Below are 12,693 nucleotides of genomic sequence, written 5' to 3' on the forward strand. Positions count from 1 at the left end.
CCTAGCGGTACCCATCCAGGGAGTGAGCACCAATCGCTGGCGGCTGGACCAGATCATTTCTGCCTCAGACGGCAAGAGTATGCAAACCCTGCAAAAAGCTTTCAGGAGCACATGAATGCACGTGTCGTATCACGTGGGTTTACAGATAAGCATAGCCGAGCCAAGGATCTGGGTAAAGGCTTATCTGTTCAGAGGGGGCACACACATCGACAGGCGAAAATCTGTGTCGCACTAGTCTTCCATGACCACGGAGCTCTCTCTATCAGACGGACATGAACTGTCGGGGACTTCCGACTAACCAAAATCAAAAAGGATCTAAATTAGCTTGAAGTGATAATCCCTAGATATATCTATTCGATAGAACCAATCAGATGGATGGTAAACCAGATTCACCTTGCGGATTGTACACCTAATTCTCGTTCCATTTTCGATAAGCGGAGTCCGTAGATAACCGGTGACCACCCCATCACTAAGAGGCCCGTGTGGCGTGTGTTGGTAGGATAGACTAGCTGAAAGGAACCCATGATTCAAACTAGGCAGTTGCATGGGCCCAATGCAATGATTCCGATAACTCCTAAATTGGTGGAACCGGGAAAGATTCTCACACAAGCCTTATCTTTTTCTCCACTCCCACAGCCTTAAAAATTCAACGATTCCCCGAGTGCTCTCCCAAATTTTCTACCTTATTTTTACATCGCTGCTACTCAATCCACTAGGCATCATGGCCTATGATCCGGAGAAAGGCCTTGCAACTGGCCAGCAGCCCACTGAAAAGCACAGGTCACCGGAGGTGATTTCAGTGGACGATGCGCCCACTCACGAGACCGGTTTCCTCGCTAGGATTCGCGCCCTAGAAGCCAGGCTTGATAAAAAACTCGGGATAGAGTCTGACGCCATCGAGCGCAAGCGTGCTGAAGATAAAAGAGAGGTCCATTGGGTGGAGGAGATATCAATGGCGGCCCTGTGGGCGAGTAGCACGATGAACACGTCCTGCTTTGCGACTGGCTTCCTCGGCTGGGAATTTGGCCTGACGATGAAACAATCGATGCTCATTTCGATCTTCACTTCCATGTTGGCTGCATCGATGAGTGGCTTCTGTGCGACCTTTGGCGCTGTGACTGGCTTACGTCAAATCAGTGTCAGTCGGTACAGCTTTGGTTGGTGGCCTAATAAGCTGGTTGCCTTGCTGAACGGTATCCAACAATTGGGATGGGCTGCTGTCGCATGTATCACTGGAGGTCTTGCATTGACGGCAGTCTCCGATGGCCACGTCTCTTTGATTCTTGGGATTGTGATCTTGGCTGTCGTGGCCCTGTTGATTTCGTGTGTCGGATTGAAAGCCATTTTGGTTTACGAGAGATGGGCCTGGATGGTCTTTTTGGTCATTTTCCTGATCATCTACGGCGAGACCGGTCAATATGCAAACAATTCGGCCCCGGCTACCGTGACCGGTTCCTCTTTGGCAGGGGCCGTTCTCAGTCTTATGGCCATTGTTTACGGATCCAGTGCCTCGTGGTGCACAATGGCTAGCGACTACTATGTCCACTATCCGGCCAAAACGAGTCGGTTGAAGGTTTTCCTCATGACAACCTTTGGTATCTCGATTCCCACTTCGATCGGCTTGGTCGCTGGCTGCATGGTCGCGTCCGCGTTAAACACTAAGCCCGAATGGTCCGCCGCTTACGACAAAGGGATTGGCTATCTCATTCAAGAGATGCTTCACCCTCGCGGATTCGCCAAGTTCCTCCTTACACTCCTCGTCTTGTCCGGCATCAACGTCAATGTCATTAGCATTTATAGTTCCGCCATCTCCTTCCAGCAACTTGCCCGGCCCTTCGCTCGAATTCCTCGGTCTCTCTGGACATTGTTCTGCTTCACCTGTATCCTTGGCTTGTCAATTGGTGGCCGGCAAAAGCTGAACGAATACCTTCAAGACTTCTTGAGTCTGCTGGGATACTGGTGCACAAGTTATGCCGTTATCGTGTTCCAGGAGCATTATGTCTTCCGCAAAGGCAACTTTGATAACTACGATCTCGAAGGGTGGAACGACCCGGCCAGGCTTCCGTTGGGAATTGGCGCAAGTGTGGCGTTTGCTCTTGGGATTGTGGCGTGGTGCATGGGCATGGATGAGACCTGGTATATCGGTCCACTTGCTGCGAAGATTGGAGATACCGGTGCAGATGTTGCGAACGAGTTCACATTCGTTGTGACCGCTGTGACGTATCTACCCGCAAGATACTTGGAACTCAAGTACTTCGGTCGATAAATTGTGTCTGTCGAACCGGAAGTTCGTTCGCTTGTGTCCATACTACCCTTCCTAATGTTTCATGTCTCCTGCACTTTGTGGTTAGTTGCATCGACCACACAACTTTAATTATATATACATCTTGAGTACTGAGAATCCAAAAAAGTTCGTCTTTTGTCTTTCCTTCAATCGCCACCTATCTCGATTTCGTCGAAAATAACTCTGGACACTTGACTACAAACACCAACTGCAAGCAGAATCAGCCAACCCTTTTTCACCAAAGGGACCAAGCGCTATAGATATTGCACTCTAACTCCTGCTCCATTTCATCTTTCTATCATCCCCCACCCATGCATAAAACAGATGATCGATCACTATATGGGGTACCGGAGACTTGCGAACCCCACTCCCTATGAAGCCAAATGCGACGTGGAGCACGGAAGGAGCACTCCGTGCATATTTCACACGCCAATCCCGTACTTTGGTCAAGGAAGAAAACGTGAGATGGCACGTCGGGAGGGGTGCGGCCCTTCCCAATCCTGTGGCCCTACATCACTCCTGATCCAACCATGCAATCCTCTAGCTCTACAGAATGTTTAGTTCATGACTGCACCGGCACAAGGACGCATGTACAACTTTGCCATGCCTAACTAGAGCAGTATACTTCGGCAGTGAAGTCTAAACCAAGTAGGGATTCCTCTCTGCTCAAGCTTGTACAATTTTTTCCATGGTTTTACGGAGGAAGGAAATACATCGCTGCGGTCTTCTCAAGCTGAATGTAATTGCTGAATTGAGATATTAGTGATGGTCGTAGTGATCTAGGGCACTCGATTCTATTAAAATTATAAATTTCCAAAAAGTCCAGCAAATTCAAGAGATTAACGATTGAACTTTTTTAGCTCCAACCATCGCAGTCCCGGATATGTCAGCATAGCCCACGATGACCCAACCCAGATACCGAGATCCGAGCCACTGTCGCCAACCATCTTGGCTATTGGCCCGGCGTAGTATACCTCATTCATAGAAACAATGGACCCAGCCCAGCCGATCAAGAAGGCTGCCAATGCTGCGAGACCAATAGGTAATTTGGAGCGATCGGCCCAATCCCCCCATTTGAAGCCTCTCGATGGGCGGAAGATTAAATGTTCTTCCAGAGCAATCACAAGGTAGATGCAAACCCAGTATCCCATCAGAGAGAGCCAATTCTGGAAAATTTCCGATAGGTGGTTCCGACCCACCAACGCGCAGACAAGGTAGATGATGACGCCGACGCAGGTCCAGAACCACCGGGGAAGCTTGGCTGGGTAGCGGCCCAGCATCTGGAAGCCCAGGGAGGCGGAGTAAGTTCCCGCGACATTGTTGGCGACCTGACCCAGGGATACTAGAACGCCCAGGAACTTGCCAAAGCCGCCGAGTCCGTTGTACCCGGCTAGGATCAAAGCACCAGAGGAGACGTTATTGGCCGCCTCCCAGTCGGGATTAGTTGCTACGCCTGAGCCGAGACCGACACCGAGCAAGTTGGCAAAAGTCAAAGATAGACCGACACCGAGGAAGGTCATGATGAAGGTTTTCGACTTGTCCGTGTTAGGGGGAAAGTAGACATAGAAGTCCGCACCGGCGGGAGCCCAGGCAACAGACGAGGATAGGCAGAGCGAGAAGAAGGAGAGGCGGTTGCCGGCGATTGTTTGCGTCGAACCCGTAGACACGATTGAGGTGTCAAACTTGGGGCCAGCGCTACCAACAAGGACAAAGGCGGCCACGAGCTGAGGGACCCAGGCCCATCTATCCACGGTTCGATTAGTATCTCGGTCGGGCTAGATCAGGGACTGATGAAGGGGAAATTCGTACCGCTCATAGGCATGGAATAGCCGCATGCCAAACAGGACCACGACCCAAGTGATGATCACGACGATAACCACGCCTACAGATACGGTCATGTGGTTTCCAGCTACAGCGGAGAGGACTTGTCCACCCACGATGCTGTCAACCATGCCGTACCCCAGCATGATAACAATGTTCAATAGGGCGCATATCTTGCTAGGGTAGTATCCCATAAAATACCGAGCCACGACCTGATTGCGTCAGTTCATCGGTATGCCGGTTGACATGTGCGCGATTAGATCATAATCATACCATGGTTCTGTTCCCGCTGATTGGGCCAAACGTGCCCATGTAGGCAACACCCGCGGCGCCCAGTAGAGCGCCGAAGGTGCCGCAAAGGGCCGAATCGACAAAGCTCAGCGCATAGCTTGACGGACCCAGCATCCCCACGGCAATGTTGTTTGCCGTGATGTTAACACTGAACCACATCAGCGCCATCTGCATATAGTCTGCCGAGGTTACTCTGGGCTTGCGCTCATCGAGCGGAACACGCTCGATACCGCGCGACTCGAAGAAATCGAGCTGGCTCAGACGGGCGTTGAACCGCTCAAAGGTGTTTTTCGGCGGAGGCAATGGAAAGCTTGGCCCCGATGATGGTGATTCAAGTACCATATCAGGGCGAAAATTCTTCTCTTCATCTCCCATAGTTCGCTCCATGATGCTTTGAAGAAAAGCGGATATCAGTGTGCAGACCAAGAGCTTGGGAGAACTCGAATGGGGCCTTTAGAAGCGCAGACAGAGCGTTCTACTAATACTTGATTCATTTTGACGCCCACGCAAATAAATAAGTGATTTTCTGAGCCGGATGTAACGATAGCCGGAGAAGGTGTGGAGGGGTGTGGAGGGGGGGTACTCCGTCACTGATGTTGCGCTTGTAGAGTGGCATATCATTGGTACATTTACCCTACTATTCCCGCCACTACACGTGGGCTGCGAGCACTAGTAGGAGGGGCACTAGTAGAAATTCGGTATTTCTACCGTGAAGAAGTGGTCTGATGTATAACCAGGGTACCTTGCAAAAAAAAATGCAAAAAATGCCAAAAAAAAAAAAAATTGGCAGGTACTTTCCGGCTAGTCCCGCCCGTTCCGGGGCTTGGCCCCCACCATAAGATCAAGCTTGGCAGCGCCACTAGGCTTTGTGCTAGTTCACAAATGGCCAGACGTTGTCCACAGTTAATTTACGCATTGAAGTCCAAGCCATGAAGCCCAATTTGATGTCTCTTGACAGCGGTCCAGCCGGAATGCCCTTACATTTGATTCGCCAGCCCCACTGTTCTCCCCACCCCCGCTCGGGCCTCATCGGAGAGTCACAAAATCAATCTACAGGGCGAGAGACCGTACTCCAAAGACGCCCACTACTCAAGTTGGAAGGCCAAAGCTGATAATCCCAGGCGGGAATCTTGCCACTCAGAATCATCGGTAATTTTACAACAGAAATGGAACGTGATCTCACAACTTGTTCGTCGACAGCGTTACTCCCAATCCTCCTCATTGGTGGATTTGATTGTGTCGGCCCCCGGTCAACATGCGGCCATTGCCCGTTATTACTCAGTGGGTCACAATCACCAGACAAGATATATTGTGAGCAAAAGTACAGCCGTTTTACCACTAGCCCACACAAATAGTCAAGATTCATAATTCTGGCCAGGAGGGGCAATTTCTTGGTTTGACATATCATAATCCTAACAGTCACGATGAGAGATGAGTTTCATGCTACCCCCTGATTCTACAGGCCTAAAAAGGCCTGCTGTACACCTTAAGACTCCCATGTAGCTCATTCACGGAGGATCACCACGCCTCATACGCACACAACATGTCGAGTCAAGGTGGTGGTTCAACACATGACTTGATCGTCGAGTCATGGATCATGTACGGCGTGGGCATATTATTCTTCATTTTGCGACTGTCAGTGCTTTTTTCGGGCTCAATTGCTGCTATTTTTACCGCTGACTCGACCGTAGTTATGCTCGGTACAAGCGTATGAAGTTCCACTTTCAGGTTGAGGATTATATGATGTTTTTGGCCATTGTACGGACTGGCAGTCTCCAAGTTTACCCCTTTTGACCGTATGAGGGCTAACTGTCTCATGTAGATCTTCTACACTGCGTTTGTAGTCACGAATATCGAGATCACCAATTACGGGAGCACCTTGTACGAACCAGGTCAATTCGAGACTTTCACTGCCTATGACATCCAACAACGGGTCTTGGGCTCGAAAATTGAATTTGCGTCGGAAAATGTGAGTCGGCCTGGACGGGCTACAAATGACGACTTCTAACTCGCTTTTCCCAGTGTCAAGTGTGTACCGTCTATTGTCTGAAGGCCTGCATGCTGTTGGTATATTTTCGAATTACGTGAGTGAAAATCAAGCCATTCGGACCCTCAAAAACTGATTCACGGTAGATCTAACCTCAAGCAACATCAATGGGTCAAGTTATGCGCTGTATATACCGCCCTTGGATGGCTGGCCACCGAGTTGACCTTGTTTTTGAACTGCCACCCTGTATCCGGATACTGGACCTTGCCGCCGCCTCAGCGCCAATGCGCTACTTACCTCAACTTCGAGATTGTACAGGCAGTCTTCAACATCAGCTCGGATGTCACGATTCTCTTGGTGGTTCTACCCCTTCTGTTCCGAGCACGTATGCCATGGCGGACTAAGCTTCCAATCGTGGTGGTTTTTTCAATGGGCATTGTGGTAGTAAGTTGTTTTATATATTCTCATCCCAACCAACGACCCATCCGACGGTGCTAATTGACAGCAGATTCTCTGCGCTATTATTTCCAAAATTTTCACCTTCCGCAGCATTTTCAACACGAGCTACCAATTCTGGTACCTGCGTGAAGCTTCCATCGGCGTCTGGGTAACCAATGCCCCCTCCGTGTGGTCCTTGGCCCGCTCGACCATCACCTTCCTAAAGTCAACCTCCAGCCCCACAAAATCCACGCCCGGGTATAATTCAAGTGCGCCTGGAATATCTGCCAGTCGGGCCCGGACCGGTACCGAAACTCCATCATCTCATGCACTCAGTAGAATGTATGACATGGAACATCACAGCGGAAGCGAAGAGGCTATAATTGAGATGGATGAAAGGAATAAGGCTCTATATACATCAGCCGAGTCAATTGACGACAGTGCACCGTCAGCCTCAGATTGGAGCGGACCAACACATGAAAACGGCTCTGCCGGGGAGCAGGAAGGCCATATCTGGAAGACGACCGAGATTACTATCCAGAAGAGCTAGACAACATCTTTGAATAGTGTGCATTATTCTGGAGGTTTGGTGGCCTTAAAAATGGCCAATGCCGTTTCTGCAAAACTGGCTCGAACTAGGATTTATATCTGGAATTTTTTTGGAGCCCCAGTGACTTGGCCTAGGCCTCTCGACACATACAACCCAAACTAGGTTATGAGTTCAATCTCGCCGAACCCGCGGGAAAACAAATACGCGGGAAAAAAACACAGCAAGGTGCCCTTACACTATAGAAGACAACGTCGAGAGATAATTGACCATTGGGGCAAAAATTTTCCCGTCCGAAGCGTGTACCCTACTTAGTCCGAATTCTGTCAACATTGATCGGTCAACAACACACTAACTTTGGCTAGGGTATATTGCATATACTATCTACACCAATTAGTGACTTGTTTGGTAGGAAATATACAGTATTTGGTTGAAATTCGACTTGAAAAGTATTAGCTCTATGAGGATTGGCGGTGTCTATCTTGACAGAATTCTGACTTGATAAGGTAGACGAATTGCCTTTCCTCAAGTTGTTCTTCGGGGCTACTTCCACATTTGCCCTGAAAACACTGATGGTCGACTTCTAATCATCCGGTGGGATAAAATTTTATCGGCAATAATCATCTTAAATACAAAGCTTTCTCCGCTTCCTCCACCTCGATCTTTCAATTTGCGCTCATCACACCCCAATCACCCTCCGCCCAAGACCTCGTCATCTTAAAGGTCTCAATCTTCCACAGTTCACTACTATCATCCTTCACCAAATCGACATAGTACAACGCCCCAGCCAGCAGACGCGGCTGGTTAGGCTGAAGCCCCTTCCCACTGCCGTAGTGTTGCGCGATCACTGAGGCAGTCGCAACGGCCTTGACTCCACTGTCGGCGATATTGATACGGATGTTGGTGACATAGTGTGTGGTGTCCAACTTGCTAATCACGTCAAAGCAGTCGGTGTGGATGGCGGGAAGGCCCGAGGAGATCTTGTCGTTGATGGATAATGTAGCGGTGGAGGTGAAGGCAGAATCGAAGAGGGCCGAGTCGTTGGTGTCCAGCCCGAGGACACAACGATAGATTGCGTCGGCGATGGCGTCGCGGCTGCTTAGCGCGGGGGTCAGGATTGCGGGGAGGGAGGGGAGGGATGTCATGGCCACAATAGGTGAGATGAGAGTAAGATCAGTTGTGGAAGTGAGAATTAAAAGGAAAGCTGGAAGACTGTTATAAGTAAGGTTGAAATCGAAAAAATTCACGCTGAGGCGGGTGCGAATTGAAGTATCTATAGACCTCTATCCTTCGTTAACTCCGCGGGAATATTTGGATCTTCACGGAGATGTCGGAGTTAAGGCTCACATCGGACATCAGCTCGAATCTCACATACAGAGTTTGATTGTAACTGAGAGCGGTTACGGTCAATTGGGGGGGCCAGTGTTTGTAAAATGGTAAAATCCGATTGAATGGAGTGGGGGAGTCTGTGACACTGAAAGGACATCTCTGGGGCAAAATGCCAGCAAGGTGTTGTACCATTTGAAAACTGATTCATCATATAGGTTGCAATGTAGTAGAAACAAGAACGGTACGACAGACGGGGCGCTTCCAGGGAGCATAATCATCGCATCTGTTACTGAGCTTTCCCATTAATATGGCTCTGAGCGAACAGGCCAAAGTATCGAGAGGGGCGTTGCTACTACTCATGGTATGATTTGAGAGATGTCATTACCAGAATAATCTACATTAGGGACCCTTGAACATTGTATCTAATTATCAAGGATGCTTGAACGACTTCTTCGTCCTTGAAAGGGCACCCCACGATCTGGATAGTTGACAGTAGGTTTGCAAACAAATCTGTATCATCTGGCATTGAAAATACTTGAAAAACGGTGACGGTAGAAGAGATCGGACTGGGCAGACTTATACAATTCAGAATTGAGCCTGTCTCAGGATTTCTTTCCGACAGTTTATAGGCGTCATTCACACGGTCTAGCTCGGGGTCAACCTTGAATTTTGGAATTGTCAAGATAACGGAGGGATAGTCAAGAAGATTTAATAACGAGGTACACCCCCAGTAGACGTTGAGGTCAAGAGGATAGCCCACTGCAGAAGCTGGGGCACTATTAGTGCATCAATGGTACATCCGGGGTGACCAACTGTGCTGTTCCGTGCATCTGCAAATATGTCTTCAAGGGCTTCAAGTTTTAAGGTCCCACTGTCCAAATGTTTTGGATTTTTTTTTCTCCCGCTTTGTCAACATCAACACGAAGAAGATACGTAATTGCAATGCTTCCACAGCAGAGTGCTCTCAGGGGTTGAAATCCTTACCTAGTTCCCTGAGACCCCGATGGATAATGGACATTGAACTAAAAGTTCCGTTGATTGCAGTTTAGGAAAAAGTGGTCTGAACCCACTCGTTGTTAAGCAGAGCGTGCGAATTATGCATCACATTGTCGACTTCAAAAACATTCCTTCTATTAACAGAACACGAGTGTCTTTAAATCCACAGCGTGTTAAATGAAAGACATTTGGCGGATCGGACAGGTCAGAAACCACTCTTGAGGTTTCATGACGTCATCGGCACAAAAGTTCGGTGGATCCATGTCAGCCCCACAGTCGATGACAGGTCGTTATTCCAATCCAGTTCTCTCTGATTACAAGATGACCCTGGTAAAATAGTAATAAATGGCTGCTAGAACCACAATGGGAAAACAATGTTGGAGAATCAGGTACCACTGTATTGACACAGATAGTGCTTGCTTGGTGGTGATCCAGGTTCATACTTCACCAATTGAGTAACACCCGGCCATTGAGAGAATTGAAAGATGTATTACAGTTTCTACTATGAAGTGTAGAAATAACTGGAAAATCTCTGTTGTGCGTGAAGGGAGAGAGAAACTATCTACAAGATGGGAAACTAAGTACTAGGAGCATGTGGTAGCATGTGAATATTCACATGCTTCCAACAAGAATATTAATAAAACTTCACATAAGAAATTATGCTTTGTATACACCGAATCGTTAGAAGACATTGGTTGAGAACTTGACGGGTTGACAAAATGTGCACGTCGTTTGCTGAGGAACATCGCGAGAAAAAGAGAATATGCTCCATGTCTTTGCAATTCAGACGGTTGTCGCGATTAGACTTAAAAATTTGATCTGGGCATTCATGCTAATCGCACGGACCCTGTGCCTATACTTATACAGCACAAAGGGGACAGGTGCTATGATGGTTGTGATAATGCGGACAGTTGTCAATGACCAGTGGGGGCCGATATTCTCATACATCTTGAATGATGCTGGGCTCAGAGCACCAGAGATAAAGAATTGTGAAAAGGTCAAGAAGTCCAGAGCTGAGGCTGCATACTTCAGGTACACAAAGATGGTGCATATCTAGGTTGTAGTGACGATGCAGACAAGAGCGTAGCCGAAAAAGCCGGAGACCATGATGAGTGACCAATTACTTATAGAGCACCAGGGAAAAAAGATGCTAACAAAGGTAAACAGCAGAGTGAAGTATATGCCTATACAAGCACAATGACCTTGGCAATCAGAATGAATAGCTCTATCATCATCTCTACCGCTTGATGTGATGGTCCTAAAAGACTGGAATAGTGGGAAATGAGTGAGCGTTGCCTTAGTATCATAGAACGGAGACGTAGGTAAATGGCCACGATCGATAGAGTAGAAATCTATGTGATCACCTTGCAGCGTGATGCTAAACCTAAACTATCAAAGGCCGCCAGCAACCCTTTTTGAAAATTTTGGAAAGTTCTGAATGACGTTAATCCTTTGTTTCCTGCCTTGATCACTTCGAATTTTTGATGTTGGGAGATTCTAACTATATTGCGTGTTGCGGTTGGTCTAAAGCATGTTCATTCATTTCTGGAATTCAGACGGACGTAAAACAATGCTATTAGAGGTCTGTCACATCTGCTTTTTGTTCTTTATGTTGGCTTGTTATGGATGAAAAATGCTGATGTTTCCAATTTGAAAGAAACAATGGGTCGATCTTGATTTTTGGTGAAAGGCTTAAGTCAAGTATTCTATTGTTGGCAAATCTGTTTGTATTAGAAATAGATAAAGAAAGCACCTATAGATAAATCCCAGCATTGATTCGAGTTTCAAAGAAGCTTCCGAGTATTTAACTGTCGACGAAGCCATTTTCTAGCCTCGATATTCATACACAACATCCATTCAGACAATCAACAGTGACTCAAACAACACAACAATCGAACCATCGCATTCAAACCAAAATTTTGAGTTAAAATCCAATATGCCTCGAACCAGCTTGAGATTGCACGCCAATTTAAAGGCATCCGAAGTGAACACTAGGAGAATCTGGATGCCGCTTCATCTTGACAACCTTGACTATCCACAGAACGTGCTTGATCGCCAGACTGTCCTCGATCTTATTCGAAGTGTCTATGATCCATTGCTGATTGCTTGGCTTGCTGATCCAAGTCATACCTGGGTAAACCAGTTCTCAAGAAGGTCTTCCGGCAACCAATTCCAAACACAGATTCTCGCTAGGATGGGAGAGCTGCCATCAAGTATTCAATCGATAGAGTCCGAGAAAGTTCTTGGTGAAATTCTATACGATATTCTTAGATTTTACCGACTCACCGATGCCGCCTGGAGGGTACCTGCTCTAGGCGCTGCTACCACTCCGCCTTCCCCTCCCCCTCCTCCCCCTCCTCCTGCTGCCCCTGCTCCTGACGCTATGCCTGCCGAAGGGGAAACTGGGGACGTGCTTTCTGCTGCTATTGCCATAGGGGTGGTTATCGCTGCTGCTAACCTAGAAGTGCTTACAGATGCCGCAACCCAAGTACTTGATCCTGCTACTGCTGCCCGCCATCCTACTCCGCTAGAGATACTTGCAGAAGTTGCAAGCTCAGCTGAGCCTAGTCCATTAGTTTCTCCTACTGCTTCCCTCGACATACTTGCTGCTGCTGCTGCCACACTTCCATATGCTCCTATGCCCACCCCTGCTGCTGCCCCCACCCCGGTTGACTCTCCTGCTCCTAGAACCAAGCGAGGTAGGGAAGATGAGCCTGAGTATGAGTCCGAGGAACCTGCTAAGAAGAAGCAAGCGGTGAGTCCGAAGTAACTCAGACCGTATCATCCTTTTCATCAGTGTCCATATGTGTATCTTTTCCACCTTCACTAAACTTTACTACAAGCACCTTTGATTTCTTAAGTTTAGAACTAGAAATTGATGGTTCCGATCTCATTTTTGGACTGCCCTGTACCTGTCTTCTATAGCGTGCGACAGTCCTGCACTCCCTACATCCCAACTCAAAATATGAAATCTGTGATTCATATCTTAATAGAATTAAG

The 12,693-nt window shown here is 47.9% G+C and overlaps 5 protein-coding genes across 5 annotated transcripts; 3 read left to right on the plus strand and 2 right to left on the minus strand.

The window, feature by feature from the left end:
- Positions 1 to 721: 721 nt before the first annotated feature.
- Positions 722 to 2,266, plus strand: Pdw03_6901 (Nucleoside transporter, putative; the record flags this gene model as incomplete). The annotated part of the gene is made up of 1 exon (XM_014678951.1): positions 722 to 2,266. The coding sequence occupies one exon, from the start codon at positions 722 to 724 to the stop codon at positions 2,264 to 2,266; it is 1,545 nt and encodes a 514-aa protein (XP_014534437.1).
- Positions 2,267 to 3,123: 857 nt separating this feature from the next.
- On the minus strand, positions 3,124 to 4,783 carry Pdw03_6902 (Vitamin B6 transporter, putative; the record flags this gene model as incomplete). Its single annotated transcript, XM_014678950.1, has 3 exons — positions 3,124 to 4,027; positions 4,094 to 4,317; positions 4,379 to 4,783. 3 exons carry the CDS (start codon positions 4,781 to 4,783, stop codon positions 3,124 to 3,126), a joined length of 1,533 nt encoding a protein of 510 aa, XP_014534436.1.
- Positions 4,784 to 5,939: 1,156 nt separating this feature from the next.
- On the plus strand, positions 5,940 to 7,371 carry Pdw03_6903 (UbiD family decarboxylase; the record flags this gene model as incomplete). The annotated part of the gene is made up of 6 exons (XM_014678949.1): positions 5,940 to 6,031; positions 6,088 to 6,154; positions 6,219 to 6,365; positions 6,419 to 6,480; positions 6,530 to 6,827; positions 6,892 to 7,371. The coding sequence occupies 6 exons, from the start codon at positions 5,940 to 5,942 to the stop codon at positions 7,369 to 7,371; spliced, it is 1,146 nt and encodes a 381-aa protein (XP_014534435.1).
- A 662-nt stretch (positions 7,372 to 8,033) lies between these two features.
- Positions 8,034 to 8,513, minus strand: Pdw03_6904 (uncharacterized protein; the record flags this gene model as incomplete). The annotated part of the gene is made up of 1 exon (XM_014678948.1): positions 8,034 to 8,513. The coding sequence occupies one exon, from the start codon at positions 8,511 to 8,513 to the stop codon at positions 8,034 to 8,036; it is 480 nt and encodes a 159-aa protein (XP_014534434.1).
- A 3,116-nt stretch (positions 8,514 to 11,629) lies between these two features.
- Positions 11,630 to 12,463, plus strand: Pdw03_6905 (uncharacterized protein; the record flags this gene model as incomplete). The annotated part of the gene is made up of 1 exon (XM_014678947.1): positions 11,630 to 12,463. The coding sequence occupies one exon, from the start codon at positions 11,630 to 11,632 to the stop codon at positions 12,461 to 12,463; it is 834 nt and encodes a 277-aa protein (XP_014534433.1).
- Positions 12,464 to 12,693: the final 230 nt, after the last annotated feature.

This window comes from Penicillium digitatum, chromosome 2, assembly GCF_016767815.1.
Source record: "Penicillium digitatum chromosome 2, complete sequence".
In the NCBI taxonomy this organism is placed as follows: Eukaryota; Fungi; Ascomycota; class Eurotiomycetes; order Eurotiales; family Aspergillaceae; genus Penicillium; species Penicillium digitatum.